Source organism: Amblyomma mixtum, chromosome 2 (genome assembly GCF_055824585.1).
Source record: "Amblyomma mixtum isolate Tamu chromosome 2, ASM5582458v1, whole genome shotgun sequence".
In the NCBI taxonomy this organism is placed as follows: Eukaryota; Metazoa; Arthropoda; class Arachnida; order Ixodida; family Ixodidae; genus Amblyomma; species Amblyomma mixtum.
Window position 1 is genome coordinate 224,536,351 of NC_143013.1, and position 12,035 is coordinate 224,548,385.

The 12,035-nt window shown below is 47.3% G+C and overlaps 1 protein-coding gene across 1 annotated transcript in view; it reads right to left on the minus strand.

Moving 5' to 3' along the window:
* Positions 1–7,406: 7,406 nt before the first annotated feature.
* LOC149362763 (3-alpha-hydroxysteroid sulfotransferase-like) overlaps positions 7,407–12,035 on the minus strand; it is a 54,829-nt gene continuing 50,200 nt past the window's right edge. Inside the window, exon 2 of the mRNA XM_089568376.1 lies at positions 7,407–8,417. Coding sequence (XP_089424502.1) covers positions 7,407–8,390 — 984 coding nt within the window. The 5' untranslated portion in view covers positions 8,391–8,417. The remainder of the gene's footprint in view (positions 8,418–12,035) is intronic.

Genomic DNA, 12,035 nt, shown 5'->3' on the forward strand with positions numbered 1-12,035 from the left:
TGAAAATAAGGTGCTGAAAGGAAATCGGGGGTTGTGGCGGGGAAGGGTTTAGGTGCTTGAAAAGACGGAATAACACTTTGAGCACAATGGTTCTGCAGAAGAGAGTTTAGAACTGGTAAGGTGTGCAATGTATCCACTGGCCAAATGCAAATAGGGGCATGGTTGTTTCTTTCCGAATGTCGAATGCTATTCTCGCCTAATGGCATTGTCCTTGAAAATCCCATTATACGTTGCACTCAGTATGCACCTATGGAGCTTTTCCTAAACAGGATTTTGGTTAACTGTTAGCCAGGGTGCATTGGATACCAGCGTCAATAAAATGATCAAGACAGTTTTTGTAGGTATGGGTCCCAAGACCAAATTAATGTACCATTTCCAGTGAACTGTTTAAATTGTGCTATAAATGTTCCTTTCTTAAGGGCTTTTGTCAAATGTTTGAGTCTTGACCCTTGACATGTTTGTTTCATTCATGCAAAGACTGCTGGATTCTCCACAGCACATTCACCATCCCCTGGCTTCAAGCATTCCGGAACAGCATCCGCAAGAATAAAGGCCAAGGCTATTTTGAAATGGGAGCCAAAGAACGATGGAGCTGACTAACCAATATTTACTTCACTGCAGCAGCATTTGAACAAGGCCAGCACACTGACAAATTCTCAGGCTCATTGAAGTCAAGCAGATGTTTAGCATATGTGCTAAGGGAAACTAAAATATGTTCATCAACACACGTTCAGAGCAGTTTCCCTATGCACATAAAACATTGTTATTAAAGGGCTATTTGGAACTTTTATGATGCTAGCATTTCAAAACTGAAAATAAGCCAGTGAAGTTTGGCCTCATGATGCAGCTAATCCTCAGCAAGATGGCACTCTTCTTTTAGTGCACTAAGTGACCCATTGCTTGTAAGCAGGATGGTTGAACCTTGCAGCCTCTTGTGGCGAGCGGTCTGTTAGCGGGTTAGTGCAGCTGTAAGGCATTGACCAAATATCTGTTAGCCAAACTCTATGTTTTATTTGGGCTGTAACCTCAAGTACAGAACTCATCTCATGTAAGACAAGTTGTGACCCTGCCACAAAGGGTCATCATGACATGAATGAATCTCAACAATTTTGCACTGGACGGATATTACTTGGGAACAGCTGGTTCTACATGCGCAGTCTGCTGAAGTGGAGGCAGCTGCAGTATTGTTATTCTTATTTCCTTCTTTGCACCTTGGATCCTAAGAAGTACGCAGACGGCTCAAAGCAAATAAGTAGCACCAAAATTTCCGAGCAAAATTTATTTATTTATTTATTTTTCCTCAAGGGTCCACAGAGGACATTACATGAGGGATGGGCAAACAAAAGAGTTAATATGAACACAGATGGTCTTCAATGGCGTTTTTGAATGGAACAGGATTGATGATGGTCGCCACTTCGGATGGAAGGTCATTCCAATCATTGGCTGTTCGAAGAAAAAATGACTTTTTATATGTTTCGGTGCGGGCCCGTTCAGGGTAGACGGCGTTAGGGTGACTATTACGAGAAAAGCGATGAGCGCGTGTTACCGGGGAAGTTTCATGATCGGACGTGTGATAAAATTTATGATACAGCGAAAGACGGGCGATTTTACGCCGACAGGCCAGTGTTGGGAGATTAAGCTAAGATTTTAGTGCTGTAACGCTAGTATAATGAGAGTAGTCTGAGGAAATGAATCTGGCGGCGCGGTTTTGGACTGCTTCGAGCGTGGTGATTTGGTTAGTATAGTGGGGATCATATGCAAAACATGCCTATGATCTTGATCTGAACTTGCCTGTAGCAGAACTGTGCACACATGCTTGGAAGCATACAAATGCAGGCACGTAAATTCATTTTTTTTATTCAAAAACGATGCTGCTAGACTCGACAAAAATAGGAGAAGGGTGCGAGGCACAAGGCCTTGCAATAAAGTAGCTGGATAAAGTAGCAGAATCAGACTTACTAAAAAAACTTTTTGGGCGGCAATGCATGCAAGGCGAGCGTCGTAGTGACGAAAAAAGAACTGCCTAGAGGGTCACTCCAACGTGCTTCATGTGCCAGAACTGATCAATGAGATGAGGGATTTACCTACGGTCCATTTTGGGTAGCATAATCTGTCAATTTCAGCCATAATGACTGCATCAGATGGTCTTTTTTGCATGGATTCTTTCGAACTGTTATTGGTAGGTGAGGAGGTGTTACTGGTTTGTAAGCTGTTACCTCACAATTGGGATCATTTTCTAGTGCCATGTTTGAAGCGCTCATGGAAGCGTGTGCTTTAGTGCAGAGAAAAATATTACACAAACTCATGGCCACCCGGTTAGCTCAGTTGGTAGAGCGACTGCTCCGGTGAAGCGGTGGTCCCGGGTTCCAACCCTGGACCAGGACGAATTTTTCTTTAACTACGAAGTTTCTGAGAAAGCTGTATAGCTTTCCTTTGTAGCCGTAAGGCTGCGCTCGGGTGGAAGTCAATGAGTAATTACTCCCTTATTACAAATCTACTCCACCTTGGGGGATTCTCCTAAAACATTTGACCAATGAGTAATTACTCCCTTATTACAATTTGTTTAGCGTGCACCACCTCATGTCAGTGTTCTATATTACTGCAGCTGTTATGCATAAGTTAACACGCATGTTCCATATATTGCCTGAAGTTGGCGAAGAGGAGGATGCTATGACAATAATGAACCTACTCTACTGCATTTTTCTAAGATATATCAGTGTAACGCACGGCAGCAGTGGACTCGCTTAAATGCCGAGTGCACAAACCTGCAATGTTCTCTCCTGCTTTTACTTTTATGCTTTTGTGTTTATTTTTCTTCCCATTCTGAGCGCTACCACGCCAAGAAGACGCCGCCACGCCGCGTTGCGAAGGGCACACCTATCATCACTGTCGTGTAGGTGAAGCACAAGCAACACATTTGGCAGTAGCGCGCCTCTGCATAGTGCTGAGGAGGGACGAGGTCCGATTTTTTTCTTTAGAAGTAGCTGCGCTCCCAAACGCATCCTGTTTTTCCGCGCCTGTTGTACACTGTGCAGCCGAACCCTTTTCCTTGCTGTATGTGGCTAAAAGACACTCTTCAAGGCAGACTGTACACGGCACACAGAACGTGTGTATTGAGTGGAATTCCACTTCCCGCTTGTGTCTGCCGAGATTGCGAACTAAAAAGACCGAGGTGCACAAGGATGAAAGAATTCCTTTCTCCATGAATGGAAGCAACCGAGTGGCGTCATTGGCAAGCAGACGCCCGCGGAGGCGTCCCGCCGCTGTGATGACAACGAGGGCTGTGTTGCAGCCTCTAATGCTTAAATAATATTTTTATCATGTAAAAAACATAATTTGTAAAAATAATCAGCAACATCCACAAATTTCTTAGAAAAACGCGACAAAGCGCCGGACATGACCTGTGGCTCTCCCAGCCTATCCTGCGTTCCTCTTCTGTATCTACAAGCAAACGGAATAGCGCTACCCGCTGCATCTCTGACGACACTTCGCACATGCGCACAGCTGACGAGGCAGCGGCTAGAATTTGGATGGAGGCTATATTCTAGAGGCCTGAGTACAGTGCAATGTTAATGCACGCTAAAGAACCCCAGGTGGTGGTATTTTCCGGAGCCCTTCTCAACGGCGTCCCTCATAGTCTGAGTCACTTTGTGACGTTAAACCTACATTGACCATAAGCCATTTCCTCGATTCCACTGTTTATCCCTTCATCTATGGCGCGGTTCGGGTGTCCGTAGAGATATATGAGACAGTTACTTCGTATTCCTTTTCCTGAAAAACCAATTTTCATTTTTACGAGGGAAAAAAATGTGCGCTATTCCGCGTCCCAGACCATGTCTTGCAGATGCTAATAAACAACATTGGTAAAGACGAGCGGTAAGCTTCCGGCATCCTTTATTGTCGCATGTCTGTGGAAATGTTTCTTGGGGCTGCTCGTATTATTTTTCCATTAAATTTCACCGGAAGTGGTGGTGACTATTTCCATTCTGTGTGCGGACTTCCACGTTAGATCGGGAGTCGCATCCGTGTTAAGTAAAAAATTTCTTAGCGAAGACGTGGTGCTGTAGTAAGCCTAAGTTGAACGCTGAGAGGGCATGTCGGTATGCCTATAATTTCCTGCGTTTCGTTTAAAGATCAGTGTCTGCTTTCGGCCGTTGCTTAACCTTTTGTATGCACCTCATTCTGTTCCACTATTTGCTGATGCATGCCGTCGTGCGTGAGGAACTCGCTAACATGAACCTCCCTCCGGCTGTATGCGCCATCAGAAGCTCGGAATACCGCCAGCCACCTCACTCTGCTTTTCTTTGCTCCTATTATTCTCCGCGCCGTTATCGCAATCTCAGTGATGGCGCACGGCACATGACCGCTCCATCTGCACGCCTGCTGTAGACGATATGTGTACCGCGCGCGTTACTACTGCCATCCAGAGTATACCGGTTCAGCTCACCGCTATGCCAGTCACATTCGAACGCACGATGGAACTGCACGGCTTCAAGTGGTCCATCTGCCTGTGCTACCTCGATGACGTCATTGTAGTTTCGGCCACGTTTTCCTGCCACATCAATGACCTTTCCTAAATCCTTTCCCTCGTCGTCATGCCGGCCTACACCTCAACTCGTCTAAGTGCCGTTTCGCCCGCCATCAGCTTACCATCTTGGGTCATGTCGTCGACAACACGGGGGAGCACCCTGACCCTGATAAGATCCCAGCCGTCAATGACTTTCCACAGCCACGTTCTTGTAAAGACGTCCGAAGCTTCTTAGGGCTGTGCTCCTACTTTCGTCGATTCATTGAAGGATTCGCAGACATCGCCCGCCCCCTCACCGACCTCCTGAAAAAAAGATGCCACCTTCATCTGGGGCAACGACTAAGCACAAGCGTTTTACAACTTGATATTGAAGCTTACTACCGAGCCAGTTCTGGCACTCTTCGATGTGACCGCTCCCACTGCAGTCCGCCCTGATGCCAGTGGCTACGGGATCGGCGCTATCCTCTCTCAAAGGCAATCCGGACAGCAGCGTGTGATTGCCTACGCCAGCCGCCTTCTCTCTGCCCGAAGCGGAATCGCTCTATTACCGAACGTGAGTGCTTAGCCCTTGCCTGGGCTCTTGGGAAATTCCACCCATATTTATACGGCCGCCCCTTTCCAGTTGTTACTGACCCCCATGCGCTGTGCTCTCTTCCTTGAAAGACCCTACAGGACGGCTTGGTCGCTGGGCATTGAACCTGCCGCAGTACCATTACTCTGTACTGTAGAAGTCTGGTCGCTAGCATGCCGATGCCGACTTCCTTTCCTGTTACCCCGTTGGCCCGTGTGACAATGCTGGCACTGACAGCTAGGAAGGTCTGGGTTCTCTCTCTCTGCCCTAGCTAACGTGGCCGAAGAACAGCGCCACGATGGCGAGCTGCGCTCAGTTGTCGCCCGCCTCAACAAACCTCCAATGCGCCGCTTTGTGTTCCTTGTTAGAGTTTTATACCGCAGGAGCCTTAACCAAGCTGGCACAGACCTCCTCCTCGTTGTACCCGAGAACCTTCACACTGCTGTCCTCCGAGAGCTGTACAACCTCCACACTGCTGGTCACTTGAGTTTCTCCCGTACTTACGACCGCGTGCGTCGTCGACTCTTTTGGCCCCGCCCCTACCACAGTATACACCGCTATTTTGCTGCCTGCGACGAATGAAAGCGCTGGAAACGCACCACCATTCTGTCAGCTGGTCTTCTTCAGCTCATTGACGTCCCAACCGAACCTTTCCATCGCGTCGGCTTAGGCCTTTGGGGACGATTTTCGGAATCCACCTCGCTGTTGCTGTTGCCATCGACTGCGCTGCTCGTTACGCGGTCACGCGGGCACTCCTCACCAGTACTGCTACTGATCTTGCCAACTTTCTTTTGACCGACATCATTCTACATCATGGTGCACACTGTCAACTTCTTACCGACCGAGGCCGATGCTTTCTGTCCAGAGTTGTCGCTGACATTCTTGGTCGTGCTCTACAAAACATAAGCTCCCCACCGCCTACCACTCGCAGACAAATGGCCTCACAGAACGCCTCAACCGCACTCTCACCGATATGCTGCCTATGTATGTTTCTCCGGACCATCGCAAATGGGATATCGCTCTCCCCTAGTGATGTTCGCCATGACTCTGCCGGTTAATCCCCATTTTATCTTCTGTGCGGCCACGGGCCCCTGCTGCCTCTGGACACGCTCCTTCCCACTTCTACTGCTCCATCTTCTGCATACGCCCACGTCGCCTTTACTCGTGCTTACCACGCCCGCCAACTCGCACGCTCCCGACTACCCACCTCCCAGACCTCTCAGCAGGAATTCTACAACCGCCGTCATTGTATGGTCTCTTTTTCCTCTAGCTCCCTCGTCCTGCTTTGGTCGTCATCTCGACTCGTGGGGCTCTCTGAAAAACGTCTGTCCCACTATCGGCCCGTAACGTGTCCTGCGCCAAGTCACCGTGGTCACCTACGAGTCCGCTCCAGCCTTCCCCGGTACCACGTCCTCTCAGCATTAGACTGATGTTGTGCACGCATCTCGACTCAAACCTTACGTATCGCGGTCCCCTTCACTGCCCTAATGTACACCGCGACGTTGCCTTTCCGACCGGGGGGCCGTGCAACGGATATTCTCTGTAAAGATGACGTGGAAGAGGTGTCCGGAGTGTGCACGCGATCCGCTCGGTGTTCGCTGTGATCTGCGCAATATGCCCCGGTAGTCCTTTTGCCTGCCTAGATTTCGGGCCGCGTAACAATATTTTGACGCCAGAAATAAGCTACGAGCGATTACAATAGTTATACTGTCAAACCTATTTTATGGGCGCGAACTCTACTACGCAATAGCTTCTGTATTGTTTTATATGCGCAATGGTGGAAAATACACTTTGTACTCGACGGAGCAATAAACATTCGTCCGACCGGTTGCACGGAGGCGCCAGATGGGAGCGTTCGCCTGAGATTTCCTAAGAATGATAACACAAGAATACCTGCTTTGGCAATTGAGCCGAACATTTTATTACTGAGTGAAGGCAAATTTATTTTTATTACACTCACTTCTGGGTAATGTCTGCCATTCTCATCAATGTTAAAAGGTAAATAACCTGCCGCAGGAGGTTAAGCCATTTCGTTCAAAAATCTGCTCAAGGTACGTTCAAAATAGCTAGTTCTATGACTGCTGCGGATGCGTATAAAAGGTGATGGCAAACCGACAGCGCCAACGAATCAACAGTCTCAAACGGGATTTCATTCATTATTGATATTTAGGATTTTCTGGCTGCTTCAGACCCTAAGTTGCATTTCCGAGTTTTCCAACATGTGAGGACGCAAGTAGCGGTCTTTGAATGGAAGTATAAGTTTACAAAATCAGACGAGAGTCTTGATACATAAGACGCAGTCTTCCCTTAAGCGGGCAGATGTCCAGCAGTCGTCCTTGGGCGCAAGGACAGAGCAGTCGCTTCTTCACGAATGTCATTCCACAGGTGCATAAAGGACGCCTTATCCCCTTTCTGTAATATTTTCTGCTCTAGACGAGTCAGTAGTTCAGGCGTGAAATATTCCTTCCAGCTTCCTACCTTGGCACCTTGGACAACGGCGTACTTGGTTTTGTCTCCTTTGTAGCCACTCTTGCTGGTCGGCGTTTTTTTGGACAGCACTACATTCCACTCCTCACTGTCGACCCCTTGAAAATCGAACACAACGACTTTCCTCATATTTTCCGGCTTGCTCAATTCCAGAACTTTCTGCAGCGCCTGCTCGTCCTCTTCTAGTGCACGTCCGTAGCTTTCTCCAAGAAAGTGAGCCAGTCTGAGTACAGTGCTTCGCGAGTCTTTCGTGAGTTCCTCATACGTGAGAAAAAAGACGTTTGGCTCGTTTTTCAATGCGTACCCCGATGCCACGTGATCAAAATAATCCCCGTATCCCACGTCACCTTCGATGAAAGCATAAAAGAACTCCTCGAACGTGCCTTCTAGGAATTGGGCGACGCTTACGTCAGTCACTATCTGGAATTGCGAGACGCACACGTCCCAAGGGTTGCGAGCCATGTATATATACTTGGCTTCCGGGTTCATGGTCTCGAGTTCAAGTTGGTGATGCGTAAAAAACAGCCTCAGCGGGAAATCTGGCTTCCAGTCGGACCAGTCCGTGTACTCCAGAGCGCGATAGTTGCGCGTGAACTCGTTGTATGTGTTGATGGGATTGCCTTTGTTCACAATGAGCTGTGTGACGAACTGGAGCCAGTGGGTGCCGCTTCTTGGGTACGAGCTCTGCAGGACGTCACCGCTGGAAGCCCTGAAGGTGAGGCTTTTTCTAATCATGTCTGGATTAGACCAAGGGCATCTAGGCACGCCATCAACGATGAGGCGGTACGGCCTACGACCTGGCATGGCTGCGAGTTTCCGGCAGTGGAGGGCCTGCAAACGAAAGGGATTTACTTAGTTGAGGTTTGAAAAAGCGTGCCCTAAAATGAACCTTTAGGCAGCATCTTTCTACTGTATTGAGAATATCAGGATGAATGGGTGGCTCAAATTCAAAGATGACATAAAGAATAAAACCTCCACTTCTGATCGGGAAGACACGTTAAATCAGAAGCTCTTTGTGAGGCCGGAGGTGAGAATAGATGCAAAACGCATGCCAACTGATTTAACGTACAGGGAAAAAATGAAAAGTTTATTATTTTATCGCAGGAAATACCAGGGGAACACTGTAAGAACTGTTCGAAGTTTTCAAGTACATACAAAACCGCAAGTGTTGCGGTAAACATATAATTTACGGAAGGTTTGGCAAGAACGGTAATACGTCCGGTGTGTCTACAGCGGTCATTCCCTACTCATACCGATGTCCAAGAATTAAAGGTTCTAGAGTTGTCACGAGTTTAGGAGAAGTGCGAGTAAAACTCCTTGTGTATGGAGATGGCGTTAAGAACATATCTATGCCGGAAGCATACAGGTAACGTTAAGGCTAGCCGACGTACGATAATATCACTCTGTATTTTTCCATACCATGGGACATCCACATATCAGTGACGATCCCAGAAATTTGCGTAGAGTACACCACGCATATCTGCTCCGGTGAGGAATGAGCAATTATGGCTGGAACTGAAGTGATGCAATCTTGAGCTTTGCATATGACGTCCCTCTTAATGAGCGTTGAACCTTTTTTTAGGGGTTTAACGTCCCAAAGCGACTCAGGCTATGAGGGACGCCGTAGTGGAGGGCTCCGGAAATTTCCGCCACCTGTGGTTCTTTAACGTGCCCTGACATGACACAGTACACGGACCTCTAAAATTTCGCCTCCATCGAAATTCGACCACTGTGGCTGCGATGCAACCCTCGTCTTATCAGGTCCGCAGCCGAGCGCCGTAACCACTGAGCCACCGAGTGACCAATGACAGAGGACCAAGGATTCGCGAAATGGCCATTTTAAAATGAACATCTTATAGAACAGGGCCCCAGTTTCCTTCAGATATTCGGTTTGAGGTGCTGGCTCCTTACACTCAGCTCAGCATTTGTACCGAAGTGTTCGGGGGCAGGACTTGCACGCCTGTTCGAAATGTATGAGCATTACACATTCGGTAACATTCGGTGTATACTTAGCGGGACCTGATATGACCAGTTTAAATCGTGGTTAATACTCTGAGAAGCGTTGTTTTTAACAGAAAGCTGCATACGAAAGCCACATTGTCTTAGACAGCAGAAAGGCACAATATTCGCGTCTATTATGCGCCTAAGTAAACATAAGGAAACCTAAAGTAAACCTCGGGTAAGCAGTTTATTAGAATCGGCATAAGAATTGCAGTGAAAATTTCTGCCAGTCTGGCGGCGCTCGTGGCGAGCGTCTGACATTGTCCCGTAAAGCTGAGCGCTAAAATATAGTAATTATATGTTCCTCGTTACTGGTGGCAACATGAGATGCAGCTAAGTTCCGCAGGTGTTTACAGGAAACTAATCTTAGTTGGCTTTTACGTCAATAGTAGCGCGTTGCCGCTTTCACGGACTGGCAAATTCATACTTCCATCGCAAGAAAAATAATGCAGTACAAAAATATATACTTGCCGAACATGCTCAAAGCGCGGAATTGAGGGTCAGAAGATCACGGAATCGGACAAAGTTCTGGTGCTAGGGCTCTAAATAGAGAGCAAGATGCGGACTTTGCATACCATTCAGTCCCTAACATCAGCTACTGCTCAGATCGCTCCCATGTTCAGGCGCACTACTAGACACAACCAAGGCATGAGGGAAGAGGACTCTCTTAGACTGGTCCAAGCATCAATTATTATCAGGGCCACGTATGGTCTCCCGTTCCACGCTCTCACCGAAGGGAAGAAAACCAAATGCACACCACCATGAGAGGCGCGAAAAGAAAGGCGCTAGGTCTCCACATCACCACATCAAACGGGCGGTTAGGAGCCCTCCATGTTCACAACACCTATAAAGAATTCACAGATGGGATCCTCGTCACTCGGAACACAAACCTTTAATCCATGGCATCAGGCAGAACCATTCTTCAAGGGACTAGCACTCGGGAGGATTGGAAAGTTTCGGAAGCCAGACAAACACTACCGCACTACGTTAGGGATGATTTAATGGTTGTGCCAATACCCAAACATGTGCACCATGGGCTGCACGCGCGAAGGGGAAGGCTCGAGAGGACCATTTTCGGAAGAAACTCCAGAACGACATTTATGCGAAATACGCGGATGTTGAAAAAAAAAACAATGCGAAGTGAGAAAGCAGTTGGTGTGGATTAGGTAACAGCAGATTACTTGAGGGGAGATTGTGCTAGAAAAACTAGCCACCCTGTATACGCAATGCCTTATAACCTCAAGCGTACCAGAAGCTTGTAAGAACGCTAACATTATCTTAGAATTTTGATGGAGGCGAAGTTCTAGAAGCCCGTGCACTGTGCGATGTCAGTGGGCGTTAATGAACAACACGTGGTCGAAATTTCCGGAGCTCTTCACTACGGCGTCTCTCATAGCCTTAGTCGCTTTGAGACGTTCAACCCCATAAACCAAACAAATGCTTAAGAAAGGAGACATCAAGGACTTGCAAAATTACAGACCGATCAGCTCACTGTGCGTTGCTTTCAAGGTATTTATTGAGGTAATCGCAAATAGAATAAGACAAACCTTAACCTTCAATCACCCAAATGATGAGGCATGTCTTCGTAAAGGATACTCGACAATCGACCATACTCACACTATTAGTCAGGTGATAGAGAAAAGCGCATAATATAACCAACCCATATATATATATATATATAGTGCTGACTGATTGCGGCAAAGCATATGACTCAGCTGAAGCCTGAGCATTCTTGCAGGAATTGCCGAATCACGCTGTAGAAGAGTCTCAAGTGTAAATACTGGAAGATATCTATAACAACTTACAGGTACTATAGTAGTTCATAAAGTCAGCAGTAAAATTCTAATAAGGAAGAGTGTCAGGCAGGGAGACACGATCTCGCACATGCTATTCACCGCCTCTTTACAGGAGGTGGTCCGAGGCCTAGATTGGGAACAGTTCAGGATAAGAATTAATTGAGGATACCAATATAATTTGCGATTCTCTGATGACGTTGCCTCGCTAAGTCACTCAGGAGATGAGCTGCAAAGCATGATCAATGAGTCAGACAGGACGAGCAGAACGGTAGTTCTTAAAATAACATATAGAAGACGAAAGTGGCGTTCAACAGTCTCGCAAGAGAACAGCAGTTCAGTGCTGTTAGCGAGGTGCTACAAGTGGTAAGGGAAAACGTCTACTTAGGGCAGGTAGTGACGGCTGGAGGGAAATAACTAGAAGAATAATAGACATGTGGCATGTGGCAGGCTATCTGAGATCATGAATGACAGTTTATCAATATCCGTATAAAAAAGTACATAACATCTGCATCTTACCGCTACTCACCTGTGGGGTAGAAACGTGGAGGCTACCGAAAAGGGTTCAGCTTAAGTTGAGGACAACTCAGCGAGCTACGGAAAGAAAAATGACAGGTGTAACTTTGAGATACCGGAATTGGGCAGAGTGTGGTGT